General features: G+C 42.1%; 1 protein-coding gene across 16 annotated transcripts in view; it reads right to left on the bottom strand.

Annotated features, from left to right (window-relative positions):
• SEPTIN10 (septin 10) overlaps positions 1 to 15,068 on the bottom strand; it is a 70,137-nt gene that overhangs the window by 40,992 nt on the left and 14,077 nt on the right. For 7 of the 16 annotated variants that reach the window (XM_011724573.3, XM_011724581.3, XM_011724575.3 and 4 more), the window contains one exon: positions 4,221 to 4,289. The exons of 2 other annotated variants lie outside the window; for them this stretch is intronic. In XM_011724573.3, the coding sequence (XP_011722875.1) occupies positions 4,221 to 4,289 (69 nt within the window). Of the gene's footprint in view, positions 1 to 4,220; positions 4,290 to 5,790; positions 5,868 to 14,368; positions 14,487 to 15,068 lie in introns of those variants that run through there. 7 more of the 16 variants (XM_071077130.1, XM_071077131.1, XM_071077129.1 and 4 more) reach the window with 2 other exon arrangements.

The following is a 15,068-nucleotide window of genomic DNA, read 5'->3' as shown; positions in this document are numbered from 1 at the left end:
TGAACCACCGTGCTGGGCTAAAATTTTATATTGTCTGAAGGTTGGGTGTGGTAAGTTAGAGCCTAGGTCAATTACTATCAAAAAAAAAAAAAAAAAAAAAAAAAGCCAAAGAGGTATAGCTAATAAGCCAAAAGCAGAAATGAAATGGAGTCATAAAAATTCTCTATTAATCCAAAAGAAGGTAGGAAAGAAGAAAACCAAAGGACAAGGGCACATATAGAAAACTAGTTATCAAGAAAATGTACAATGTCCACCTCCCAAGTTTAAGTGATCCTCCCACCTCAGCCTCCCGAGTAGTTGGGATTTTAGGTGCCACCACGCCTGGGTAATTTTCGTGGTTTTTTTTGTTTGTTTGTTTTTGTTGTTGTTTGTTTGTTTTGTGTTTTGTTTTTTGTTTTTGAGATGGAGTCTTGCTCTGTCACCCAGGCTAGAGTGCAGTGGTGTGATCTCAGCTCACTGCAACCTCCACCTCCCAGGTTCAAGCAGTCAGGTCAGGCGCGGTGGCTCACGCCTATAATCTCAGCACTTTGGGAGGCCAAGGCAGGCAGGTTACTTGAGGTCAGGAGTTTGAGACCAACCGGACCAGCATGGCAAAACCCCATCTCTACTAAAATTACAAAAATTAGCTGGGCATGGTGGTGCATGCCTGTAGTCCAGCTACTCAGGAGGCTACAGCATGAGAACCGCTTGAACCTGAGGCGGAGGCTGCAGTGAGCCAAGATCCTGCCATTGAGCTCCAGCCTGTGCAACAGAGCAAGACTCTGTCTCAAAAAAATTCATAAAAATAAAAATAAATAAAAAGTAAAATTGAATATCCAACAAAACAGCTAAAATAAAAAGGCTGAACATGTCAAGTGATAGAGATAATGAAGAACTGGAATGCTGGTAAATTTGCTAGTCTGAATGCAAAATGGTACAGTTGCTTTGGAAATTAGCTTGGCAGTTTCTTATGAAGTTAAAAACATGCTATTATATAGCCAAAAAAAAAACTCGCTTGGAGGTATCCAAAATAATGAAAATATATGTCCACACAAGAACTTATGCATCAATGTTCACAGCAGTTTTATTCCCAATGGTCAAAAACTGGAAACATCCCAAATATCAAACAAGTGGTGAATAGATAAACAAATTGTAGTATACTAAACTACTGATATATGTCACAACATGGATGACGAGCTAGGTATCCCGACAGTGATTTATTTACTGAGGTTTGAGTTTTTAAAAATACGCATTATGTGCATTTTTCACATAATCATATATTCATATATATACACACACACACACACACACACACACACACACACAGATGTAAATGTCTCAAAGGGTGATGACAGACTATTGACAGTGGTTACCAGTCAGCAGTAGACTAACAGACTGCGGTGAGAAGAAATCGCTGTTTATTGTCTATAGTGGGCAGAATTCTAAGATGGTCGCTAACACTGATGCCCCTGGTGCACACAAACTTTCTCCCAGTTATTAAATCAAATGCTAATTTAGGTGTCACTGAGAAGAGATTTTACAGAGTGATTAAGTTCCCAAACCAGTCAGTCAGCCTTCGAAAGGGAGATTATCCTGGGTGGGGGCCAGACCTAATGAGGTAAATCATTTTTTTTTTTTTTTTCTTTTGAGACAGAGTTTTTGCTCTGTTGCTCAGGCTGGAGTACAATGATGTGGTCTCAGCTCACTGCAACCTCTGCCTCCTGGGTTCAAACAATTCTCCTGCCTCAGCCTCTCAAGCAGCTGGGATTATAGGTCCTTGCCACCATGCCCACCTAATTTTCGTATTTTTAGTAGAGACAAGGTTTCACCATGTTGGTCAGGCAGGTCTCGAACTCTTGACCTCAGGTGATCCACTCACCTGGGCCTCCCAAAGTGTTAGGATTACATGTGTGAGCCACTGTGCCCGGCCATGAGGTAAATCCTTAACAGGGCCTGGACACTTCCTGGCCAAAGACTTGAAGCATGAAGGGAACTCCACCTGCCAGTTCTCCCTTGCTGGCTTTCAGAATGGAATGGTCTCTAGGAGCTGACAACAACCCCCAGCCAGTAGGGAACTGAATTCTGCCAACAACCGGAAAGAGTATGGAAGGAAAGCCTCCAGATAAGAACCCAGCAGCTGACCTCGTGAGCATGAAACCCAGAGCAGAGAAGGCAGATGGGTCACATCTGGCCTTTGACCTACAGAACTGTGAGCTAACAAACAGATGCTGTTTTAAGCAGCTAAATTTGTGACGATTTGTTATGCAGCAACAGAAAACTAGTATACTATATTCTCTTTTGTGCCGTTTGAATCATTTTTAGTCATGTAAGCATGTTATCCTCATATATTTTTAAAGAGCACTGAAGAAGCACTAGGCTTCTTCCTCGTGAAAGTGTTCAAGATGATAAGAACTTCATAACTTGTTAAAGTTGCTATCTGATAGGCATATGCTTATTACATACAAGTTGAACTAAATGGCCTCTAGGATTCCTTCTAGTTCTACAATGACAGGATTTTAATGTCACCAGAAAAAAGAAGTATTTCAAAAATGAGGGTGTGGTCCCCACGATGTAACACAGAAGAGGGGCTAGGGAAAAAGAAACTAAGCTAACAGTCACCGGATGGACTAGTCACTAAAGATTAAAGATTACTAGTGACTCTGACAGTAATCTCTGGAGGATTAAACATCATTCAAAAAGTCTGTGAGGAAGATGGAACAGACTGTTAGTACCATTGATATATGGAGAAAGAGGGAAAAACAAGAAGAGACTACAGTTATTGGAGCACAGAACTAAAGAAAATTATTTAATCTTATTGAATTACTGGCCAGGTGTGGTGCCTCACGCCTGTAATCCAAGTCTTTGGGAGGCAGAGGCAGATGGATCACTTGAGGCCAGGAGTTCGAGACCAGCCTAGCCAACGTGAGCAAAACCCCGCCTCTAATAACAATACAAAAATTGGCCGAGTGTGGTGGCACATGCCTATAATTATAGCTATTTGGGGGGCTGAGGCATGAGAATTGCTTGAACCTGGGAGGTGGAGGTTGAGTGAGCTGAGATTGCACTACTGCACTCCAGACTGGGCAACAGAGCGAGCGAGACTCTGTCTCAAAAACAAACGAAATAAAAAACAACTTACTGAATTACCCATGTTTGTATTTGCAATTTTCTTTCTAGCTAAAGTTTAAAACGTTCCTCTTTCACCAAATTAAATTTACTTCCTATTTTTAAATACAAATTTCAATATAAATTACCAAACCCCTCCCTGCAGATCCTTAGAAGAATCAGGTCTAATCTTGTATCAGGGAGGCATCTGGCAGGACCACCCAAGGGCTCCCTAAACTCTGCCATTCACAGGAGTCTATGCACCCACCACATTCTGCAGTGTGCTCAAAAAAAAAATAATAATAACAGCTGGGCGTGGTGGCTTACGCCTGTAATCCCAGCACTTTGGGAGGCTGAGGTAGGCAAATCACTTGAGGCCAGGAGTTCGAGACCAGACTGGGCAAACTGGCAAAACCCCATCTGTACTAAAAATACAAAAATCAGCCAGGTGTGGTGGCACACACCTGTAATCCCAGCTACTTGAAAGGCTGAGGCATGAGAACTTCTTGAACCCAGGAGGCAGAGGTTGCAGTAATCTGAGATTGCACCATCACATTCCAGCCTGGGCAAGAGAGCAAGGCTCTGTCTCAAAAAAGAAAAACAAACAATGAATGAAAAAAAGAAACAGGGCTGGGCATGGTGGCTCATGCCTATAATCCTAGCACTTTGGGAGGCTGAGGTGGGCAGATCACTTAAGGTCAGGAGTTCAAAACTAGTCTACCAACATGGTAAACCCCATCTCTACTAAAATACAAAAAAAATTAGCTGGACGTGGTGGCAGTCACCTGTGATCCCAGCTACTTGGGAGGCTGAGGCAGAATTGCTTGAACCCAGGAGGCAGAGGTTGCAGTGAGCCGAGATCACACCACCCCACTCCAGCCTGGGCGACAGAGCAAGACTCCGTCTAAAAAAAAACAGAAAAAAAAAATGTCCTTAATGTCAGAATATTGTGTATACTCAATTATTCAATCCATCATCGACTTTTCACTTGAATCAACAGAAAAATTAATTCATGTTGGAGGTGAGTACAAACAGAAGTCTCTATCACAAGAGTCTATGAGCACTCCAAGTAGTTATTTTAAAATCATAGAAGCATTTACAGTACAATATGGTATCTATTTAAAAGACATACTCACTCTCTGTTCATCATCAGATCCTTGTGAAGACATACAAGTTGTTTTCGTTGCCATGTGAGACTGAAAGAGCTAAAAAAGGAATACAAAGGCTTAAAAGGAAACAGAAACATTACTCCCCAAAACCCAGTATCTAAATAATATATTTACATGAATAAGGTGTTATAATACTGTTGTTATCACCAAGTTTTGAAGTGTAGTCTACATTATTGAATCATGTTTGAAATTGTGGCTTTCTTGCTGGATAGGTATCTACATAAGTAAATTACATATAATATTCAACACATATGGTAATATACTTACACACAAAAAAATTGTAAGAAATTAGTAAACTTCCATTTACAAGTAGGGAGACAAATAACTTTTTTTTTTTTTTTTTTTTGAGATGGTGTCTTGCTGTGTCACCCAGGCTGGAGTGCAGTGGTGTGATCTCGGATCACTGCAACCTCCATCTCCTGGGTGTGAGTGATTCTCCTGCCTCAGCCTCCTGAGTAGCTGGATTACATGCATGCGCCACCATGCCTGGCTAATTTTTGTATTTTTAGTAGAGACGGGGTTTCACCATGTTGGTCAGGCTGGTCCCGAACTTCTGACTTCATGATCTGCCTGCCTCGGCCTCCCGAGCACTCCCTGCTCGGATTACAGGCGTGAGCCACCACACCCTGCCTTTTCATTTTTAAAGATACTCTAAGAGCCATGAAGTCCCTCAAAATTAGGTATGTTCCACTGTAGCGTGTCAGAGGAAACATAAATGTCAAGAATGCTACAATTGCAGTGTGGTGGGGAAAGCAGGGATTTTATAATTTTAACAACTACCTTTGTCACTAACATAATCATTTATAGAACTCATATTACACATCCATATCACTATGCTAGCTCGTTAAGTTCATTTTCTTATTTAATCCTTACAATACATCTGAGCTACACATAGTATTATTCCCACAGCCTAGATGAAAAAATTCGGATTCTGAAAGGTTGAGTAATTTACCCAAAATCATACAAGCCAGTAGGGTGTAGACATAGGTCTGATTTGACTGCCAAACTGGTGTTCCTTCTGCTGCCCCAAGTTGTAAACCAAATGGATATTCACTGTTCCCAACAGTAGAGAATGAGGGAAGAGAGGTACAAGAAAAACTGTACTAATTCCAAGGTACTGCTATCCTAACTTCTGAATACAGCACAAGATACTGAGGAAACGTCACATTATTTAAAAAGTAGTATTAATATTGGTAAAAAAATTGCAAATGGTACCAATGAGAATACAGTGCACATTACTCCCTTCCCACTCTTGATTCTCTAGTAGCTCAGCGCTCTTCCCGAGAGGCACCAGACCCTTACGCATCCTTCCAGAGAGAGGCTGTGCATGTCTAAGCAGGTCTCCTTTGTTTATATAAATGGTAACTGTCTACTGCTCTGTGCTGGGTTTTTTTTTGCTGAATCTTTCTGAGACTGTTTCGCAGTACTATTTAGATCTACCTCATTCTTTCTACAGCATAGTGTTCTCCTCTGTGTACTACAGTGTGGTATATATACAGATGCTCTTCATTGAGACTGTCCTCTCCTCTGTACTTACAATGAACCATGCTGCAACAAATGGCACTGCAATGAAAGACAGAACTTGGGTGCTCCCACCACCTCACCCTGATCCTCTGCGTGCGCACATACAGTGAATGAATCCTACACAGACAAAATAGTGCACGTCGTGACTGATAACAATCTTTTGCTGGTACATTTTGATAAAATAGGCTGACCTTGTAACTGAACACTCCGAATAACAGTGTTTTTTTTGTTTTGTTTTGTTTTGAGACAGAGTCTCGCTCTGTCACCCAGGCTGGAGTGCAGTGGCGCAATCTCAGCCACTGCAACCTCTGCCTCCCGGGTTCAAGCAATCCTCCTGCCTCAGACTCCCAAGCAGCTGGAATTACCAGCAAGCGCCACCACACGTGGCTTATGTTTGTATTTTTAGTAGAGATGGGGTTTTCACCACGTTGGCCAGGGTGGTCTCAAACTCCTGACCCAAGTGATCCTACCGCCTTGGCCTCCCAAAGTGTTGGGATTATAGGCCTGAGCCCCCGCGCCCAGCCAACAGTGTTTTCAAATACTAAGTTTTTCTAACACAAAATGATGTTTGGCAGTTGGAAGATGCTCCTATAGAAAAGCATGCAAAAGCTCAGTGAGGGACACAATGGTCCTGGTTGTGTTTTCACAATCTGAAAAGTGAAAAGTATGTAATGATACAAAGCACATCAGAGACTAGCCTGATTTTAATACCTGGCCTCAGGCTTTAGCTTTTAACTACACATATACTTCACTTACACCCTGCCATTCTGAAAGGCCTCCCAATCCCAGTCACCATGTGGTACCTAAGCAGTATCACATCCCTCTAGTCTGTAGAATACAAGCAAAGTGAGAGCCCCTGGAAACAAACAGTGGTGGTTACAGAAATTTGGAGAAATTAGAGATCACTGAAGGCAGGAGTCAAAGAAGAAAATGACTTTGAAGTGAGTCAGGAAAGAGGTACAGATCTAGATGAGACATTTAAGGTAGAAAAAAAAAATCCCTAAATACCACAAGGCAGAATTTCGTACTAGAAGAAAACACAGTAAGTGCAAGAATTTGATGGAAAAAAGGAACAGATTAGGGACAATACCTGAGTGGCAGACTGAGTAAACCAGAAGTGTCCATTTAGAGTCTGAATTTCTGCTAAAGGCTAAGAAGTGCCACAGATAATATTTGGCTAGGGGCCCTGTTCAGAGCCCTGCACTAGAAACAATGAAGAGGAGGGTAGAACATTCCATGCTTGTCGTTAATTCCGGACCTAACATACTACCTGCTTGCCTCTCAGCATCTGTCTCTACTATAAGTGATGTACTACACATATAATTCACTGAGGCTGTATTATTTTGACTTGTCAAGTATAGAACTTTAAGGAAAAGTTTAATTTTTATTTTATTTTAGAGACAAGATCTCCCTCTATTGCTTAAGCTGGAGTGCAGTGGTGCGATCACAGTTCGCTGCAGCCTCAACCTCCTGGGCTAAGGGGATCCTTCCACATCAGTCTCCCAAATAGCTGCGACTACAGGCACGCACCACCACACGCGGCTGAAAATCAAACTTTAAAAATTACTGATAAAAAAGTGGTTTTTAGTTTTTAATATAGTGATGCTATATGATCAGCATATGATGAGTTTTGGTAAAATGCTGCTTAGTGTTGATAAGTAAAATTTGCTTAGAAAAAAATTAGAGGCTTTAGGCTGGGCACTGTGGCTCACGCCCGTAATCTCAGCACTTTGGGAGGCTGAGGCAGATGGATCACGAGATCAGGAGATTGAGACCATCCTGGCTAACATGTGAAACCCCATCTCTACTAAAAATACAAAAAATTAGCCAGGTGTGCTGGCGGGCGCCTGTAGTCCCAGCTACTTGGGAGGCTGACGCAGGAGAATGGTGTGAACCCAGGAGGCGGAGCTTGCAGTGAGCTGAGATCACGCCATTGCACTCCAGCCTGGCAGATAGCGAGACTCCGTCTCAAAACAAAAAAGAGAAAAAAGAAAAAAAAAAAAAATTAGAGGCTTTATACTCATTTACCATTAAATTTAAATAAAATACAGGTTAAATTTCTGTCATTTATGTAAGTTCATATCAAATATCTGCTTTTGTTTATTGATTTACTGTGTTTCTGAACATCTGCCAAAAAGCCTACATAAAATCTCAGTGGATGAATGTTTTGATCAGGAAGTTTAAATGAGTCACATTAAAGTAATATGAATAATTATTTCAAATATTTTCCACTAGTACTACTTGGTCAGTTAAATTTCCAAAACAAGTTTAATACTGGAAAAGGTTTGAATTTTTTTTTAATTTATTAACTTAGTTATTTTTGAAACAAGTTCTGGCTCTGTCACCCAAGCTGGAGTGTAGAGGCACGATCTTGGCTCACTGCCGAGATCCTCCACCTCCCAGGCTCAAGCTATCCTCCTGCCTCAGCCTCCTGAGTAGATGGGACCACCAGCACATCCCAGTATGCCTGGCTAAATTTTTTGTAGAGACGAGGACTCACTCTGTTGCCCAGGCTGGTCTCGAACTCCTGAGCTCAAGCAACTTGTCTGCCTCAGCCTCCCAAAGTGCTAGTATTATAGGCATGAGCCACCGTGCCCGGCTGGAAAAGCTTTTTAATAAATTAGCAGGAAAAATAACAATAGGACAAGTGTTGGCTGAATCCCTCTAATGGCAAACAGAGCTCTATGTAGGGCTAAGAAACACTAAATTAGAAAAAAATTAAAAATCTGCCAAGAAGAATTCTGGCCTGCTCTACCGTTGACCACTACTTAGTATGTGTAAACCACTCAGCTAGGCTCTGCAGTCTCAACAATACTAAGATATGGCCCTTGACCTTGTGACTGTGTCTCAAGAGAAACATGAATGCACAACAGGCAACCACAATCTCGTTTCAACATACAAGGGGGTAAGGAGACTAACCATCTCAACCCACCTTTGACTACATAGTCAATTTGCTTCTATTTCAAAGATACATATATCACACACACACACAAAACCATATATAAATCTACACACCTACTTTCCAAAAGGAAAAATCCCATACAGTAACTTAACTCCTAGCAAAGTCAACCATATACTTTTTAAAAAGTTGTATTATCTATGAGTCCTAGAAAGAAGTGCCAGAAGGCCGGGCGCGGTGGCTCAAGCCTGTAATCCCAGCACTTTGGGAGGCCGAGACGGGTGGATCACGAGGTCAGGAGATCGAGACCATCCTGGCTAATATGGTGAAACCCCGTCTCTACTAAAAATACAAAAAACTAGCCGGGCGAGGTGGTGGGCGCCTGTAGTCCCAGCTACTCGGGAGGCTGAGGCAGGAGAATGGCGTAAACCCGGGAGGCGGAGCTTGCAGTGAGCTGAGATCCGGCCACTGCACTCCAGCCTGGGCGACAAAGCGAGACTCTGTCTCAAAAAAAAAAAAAAAAAAAAAAAAAGAAAGAAGTGCCAGACGTGAGACAGCTGGAGGAAGGTCAGGTGCTCCACCTTCTTTAAAATCTCAGTTTGTGGGATACAGGCAATGTGAGAGACACACAATTCATCCTGGGGCCCTTGGGAGACATGGCCTTTTCCTATCTGCCAATTACAGATAAACTTATGATGGTTCTTTCACAACAGGCCCCAGATAACAATTTTCCTTACCCTGCTGGGAAACATTTCTGAAAATACCTTACAGCCGCCCCTTAAGCAGAACAATGAGGCTCAGGCAACAGAATCCTAACTTAGCTTTATAATCGCTTCACTGTGTTTTTGTTTTGTTTTGTTTTTTTGAGATGGAATCTCATTCTTGTTGCCCAGGCTTGAGTGCAATGGCATGATCTCAGCTCACTGCAACCTCTGCCTCCCGGGTTCAAGCTATTTGTCTGCCTCAGCCTCCCAAGTAGAGAAGCTGGGATTACAGGCATGCACCACCACACCCAGCTAATTTTTGTATTTTTACTAGAGACAGGGTTTCTCCATGTTGGTCAGGCTAATCTCGAACTCCTGACCTCAGGTGATCTGCCCACCGCAGCCTCCCAAAGTGCTGTGATTACAGGCGTGAGCCACCGCGCCTGGCCTTATAATCGCTTCCCTTTAACTTCACTTTTCCAAAATGTTTCATTATTATAAAGTTAGTCCAAAACATAGAACCAAAGTTTTTAAACCGTCCCTTGGGATTCTATGAGATGTTTCTTGGCATTCTTTAGGACAATACGAGCAAGAGTGAGAGAGAGAACAAAAAGCAAAAAGTGGCCTAAATAATTATCATCTGGAGGCCGGGAGTGGTGGCTCACGCTTGTAATCTCAGCACTTTGGGAGGCTGAGGCGGGTAGATCACTTGAGGTCAGGAGTTCAAGACCAGCCTGGCCAACATGGTGAAACCCCGTCTCTACTAAAAATACAAAAACTAGCCAGGCGTGGCAGTGCATGCCTGTAATCCCAGCTACTGAGGAGGCTGGGTTCAATTAATTTGCTCATTTGCTCCATTTACCAGGAGGCAGGAGAACTGCTTGAACCCGGAAGGCTGAGGTTGCAGTGAGTCAAGATCACACCACTGCACTCCAGCCTGGGCAACACAGAGAGACTTGGTCTCAAAAAAAATAAAAATTAAAAGAAAAATTATTATCGGGGCCTATTTTATGAGTTTCAGGAGGGTGGGGTATTTGGCTTGAAACAATACTTTGAAAGATTCCACAGACTCATTATTTAAAATCATTTTATAAAATCTTCAGGTTACGGGAAAATTCAAGTTAAAATAAAGTTACAGATTAACAGTGATCCAAAATTTTCCTAAAACAAGTAGTAACATTAAGTTATTCAAGTTAATGCAGACCATACTGCTAGAAGGGGATGCTAATTACAGCCCAGAAAAAAAAAGAACTCAAGTGGAGGCCGGGCGCGGTGGCTCACACCTGTAATCCCAGCACTCTGGGAGGCCAAGACCGGCAGATCACTTGAGGTCAGGAGTTTGAGACCAGCCTGGCCAACGTGGTGAAACCCTCTCTCTACTAAAAATACAAAAATTAGCCAGGCTTGGTGGTGTGTGCCTGTAATCCCAATTACTTGGGAGGCTGAGGCAAGAGAACTGCTTGAACCCAGGAGGCATAGGTTGCAGTGAGCCGAGATTGCGCCACTGCACTCCAGCCTGGGCAACAGAGCAAGACTCAGTCTCAAAATAAACAAATAAATAAATAAAATAAAAGAACTCAAGTGAAATTACCAAGAGTGAGCAACATAAGATAGCAGCAAGTTGGCCTCCAGTGTGCGTGGCCTGTTTGCATATCCCCGGGAGGGTGTCAGTATAGCAAGGCTTACAGTTGTCCAATCCCATCAAAATAGCACCTCCATTATACCATCAAACTCCAACAAATACATCAAAAGTTAAAGGATAACTGCAAATTCTACTTTTTAATCTCAAAAGATCATCAGGATGGGGAAATTCTTGAAGTAGTTCATATAAAAGTTAAGAGTCTCAAGCTTAACAAAAGCTTGCACTACAACAATAACAGTTGAAAATACAAATGCAATTTTATTTTAAAATTACTCCTCCTAATTAGAAAATTATTATAGAAAAAATATCATTTCTAATTTGTGCTGTTACTAATTAGTAACATTGCAATGAATGTTCTAATTTGTGCTATTTTACTAACACTACAACAAACTTCCTCTCATGGCAGCCAAAGAGGTGTGCCATTCCGATTCCCCCTTCAAGCAATACCTAGTCCTGTGCCTACAAAGACTGCAGCTCACTGACCGTCTCTACCTGCAGAGCCTTCGGAATCTGCTGCAGTATAGACCCAAGACCACTTTCTCCCTAGGCAGCTGGTAGGTGAAGACTGGGCACAGTAAGGATGTCAGAGCTGCCTGGCCCAGACTTTGTCAGATCCACACTGTTCTGCAGCTCTCACTGCCCAACTGGGCTTCCTCCCTTCTTTCCTTGCATGGCTATCAAGATCTGGATCAGGGTCTGAAGGCTTCCTCCCCAACACCCACATGTCCTGCTTTCTTCCCTCTTCAACTTTCACAGGCAATATTCCCCCTGCCCCTCATCTCCAAGAAATCTCCTACACTGCTAGCTCCTCCTACATGTCTGCTTCCAGAATTCCACCCAACTCACCAGTATAACCATCAATTATTCTGTGCATCTGACAGTATCTTCGTGATAAATTCCTAGAATATCATTCCTGTTCCAAGCAAACTGCCAAGCTGCCCCTCAAAAAGACTGGATCTGCTTATATTTCTAATACTAGCAATGAGTTGAAAAAAAAAAACACACAAACTGTTTTTCCTCTGCTCTCACACAACACAGGATAATTTTGTGACCAAATGTGGGAAGTTTTTCCCACCCACCAAGCAAGAATCAGTTCTGTAGTGGACACTAGCTGGGTGCCCTCTAATTTAATTCTGACACTGTCCACTTGGCAATAGAGTCAGATCCCACAGACTGAGGGCTAGTCCCCAAGACTCTGCCCCATCCCCACTCGACTTCTGCTCATCACAAGTAACAAATGGTTAGAAATCAGGATTCCCACAACCCCCATCTCAGGTTCAATTAATTTGCTCATTTGCTCCATTTACCAGTTTATTACAAAGAATATTTTAAAGGATACAAATAAACAGCCAGATAAAGAGAAAGAGATACAAAGCTCAAGATCTGGAAGAGTCCCAAGCCCAGGGGCTTCTGTCCCCATGGAGGGGGGTGTGCTACCCTCCCAACACATCGATGTGTGTAAGCCTCCACGTGTTTGGCTATCTGCAAGCTCTCTGAACCCAGTCCTTTGTTCTTAAGGAGCCTCCATTATACAGGCATGGTTGATTAACCACTGGCCACTGGTGATCAATTAACTCTCAGCCTCTCTCCCTTTCCTAGAGCCTGGGGGATGAAGCTGAAAGTCCCAATACTCTAATCTTGCCTTGTTCTTTCTGGTGACCAGCCCCATCCTGAAGCTACCTAGGGGCTGCCAGCCACCAGTCATCTCATTAGCATACAAAAGACATAACTTTGGAAGTTTTAAAGATTTCAGGAGTTGTATGTCAGGGGGTCAAAGACCAAATACATATTTCACAATAATCACAAATGTATAAAAGGGTCCATTTCATTATATATTAATCAGTACAGGGTATTAATTTTTAAATTTTTGTAAATTTGACAGGCAAAACTGACATCTTAATTTGACTTCTGGTATTTTAAACATTTTTTGGCTTACTGGCCATTTCTACTATATTTCCATAAATCACCAATTCATGTTTTCCCACTTGCCTATCAGGGTACTCCTTTGTTTCTCTTACTAGTAAGAGCTACTGAGTAGTGTAACTCTTTGCTTGTCATGTGTATCATAAATATCTTTTCCTGATTTATTACTGATCTTTACAGTTTTCATAAAGTCTAATCTATAAATCTTTTCTTTATGGCTTCTTCCTTAAATATAAAGCTTAAAATATCTTTCTACACCCTGAAGTTAAAAAAAGTAACTAAATTTTATTTTATGATGTCTTACAGATTAAGTTTTATAATACTCTACGAGTTACTTTCTAGTACCGTATGAGTCAAGGAAACATGACTTTTTCCCAATATTGTTAGCCTATTGCAGCATAAGAGGATTAAGGGATGGCAAAGTCTGTCATATGGAAATGAGCTTCCCAAGGGAAAAACCAGGACCCATGAATAGACTAGTGAGGCAGATTTTGACACAAGGAAGGGAAATGACTGAAGGACTCAAGTTGTCTAACAGAAATGAGCTGCCAAGGAAGCACTGAGCTCAGGCCCTGGAAGGGTTCCAACAGCGGCACAGTAACCCCTATCAATACTACAGAGCTGATTTCTGTACTATGTGGGTAACAAAGGTAACAATTTTCTAAGATCCCTTTCAGCTCAGATTTTATAACTATAACTTGGAACAAGCAATGAGAGAAAGTATGTGATGTGAAGAATGAAAATAACTTACAGAAACTGCATGAACAGAAAGGGAGATTCTGGACAATAAAATTAAGATTAAGACAATAAAATTGCATCTTATTGATGTGAAAAGACCCTGTGGAACTAAATCTCAAGGCTTATTTAAATAAAAAGTAGGCCAGGCACGGTGGCTCACGCCTGTAATGCCAGCACTTTGGGAGGCCAAGGCGGGTGGATCACCTAAGGTTAGGAGTTCGAGACCAGCCTGACCAAAATGGTGAAACCCCGTCTCTACTAAAAGTACAAAATTAGCCGAGTGTGGTGGTGCATGTCTATAATCCCAGCTACTCAGGAGGCTGAGGCAGGAGAATCACTTGAACCTGGGAGGCAGAGGTTGCAGTGAGCCGAGATCACACCATTGCACTCCAGCCTGGGCAACAAAAGCGAAACTCTGTCTCAAATTAAAAAAAAAAAAAAAAAAAGGATTACTAGATGGCTTGAATTCCTTCAAAAGAGAGCATGTTCCATGCAGGCTAGGTGACAGAAAAGCCAATGAAATTTGAGAAGGCATTAATTTAGCCCAGGAAAAGCAAATGAGAGAGGAGTTGAAGAAAAGGGAAAGGAACAGAAATAGATACACATTAAAAGGACTTAAAGCCTGAACAACACGGGCAGATCCTGTCTCAAAAAAAAAAATTTAGCCAGGCACAGTGGTGCGTACCTGTAGAAACAGATACTTGGGAGGCTGAGGCAGGAGGATCATCTGAGCCTGGGAGGTCAAGGCTGCAGTAAGCTGTTACTGTGCCACTATACTCTGGCCTGGGCAACAGACCACGGCCCTGTTTCAAAAACAAAAACAAAAAACAAAACAAAAAAGCATTAAAAGCATTAAAAGGAAAAGAACATTTGAGGAAAAAAAGAATACTTAGGAATCAGTGAGAAGTCTATCAATGCTTTTCACTTATTCCACAAATGTATACAATATTATCATTATTATTATTATTTTGAGACGGAGTCTTACTCTGTCACCTAGGCTGGAGTACAGTGGTGCAATCTCGGCTCACTGCAAGCCCCACCTCCTGGGTTCACACCATTCTCTGGCCTCAGTCTTCCCAGCAGCTGGGACTACAGGCACACACCGCCACGCCTGGCTAATTTTTTTGTGTGTATTTTTAGTAAAGACGGGGTTTCACCGTGTTAGCCCAGATGGTCTCAATCTCCTGACCTCGTGATCCGCCCGCCTCAGCCTCCCAAAGTGCTGGGATTACAGGCGTGAGTCACCACGCAGTGCCTCACAATATTATTTCTAAAGCCTTACATTTTAAGGACAGAGTAACAGACCCCAGGCATTGTGGATCAAAGCTGTATAAATCAATATTCTTGCAATTTAAATCTTAGTACAATTGGGAGACATACATACA

Source organism: Macaca nemestrina, chromosome 13 (assembly GCF_043159975.1).
Source record: "Macaca nemestrina isolate mMacNem1 chromosome 13, mMacNem.hap1, whole genome shotgun sequence".
NCBI lineage: Eukaryota > Metazoa > Chordata > Mammalia > Primates > Cercopithecidae > Macaca > Macaca nemestrina.
The sequence above is the reverse complement of the archived record's forward strand: the minus strand, read 5'-3'. Positions and strand labels throughout refer to the sequence as shown.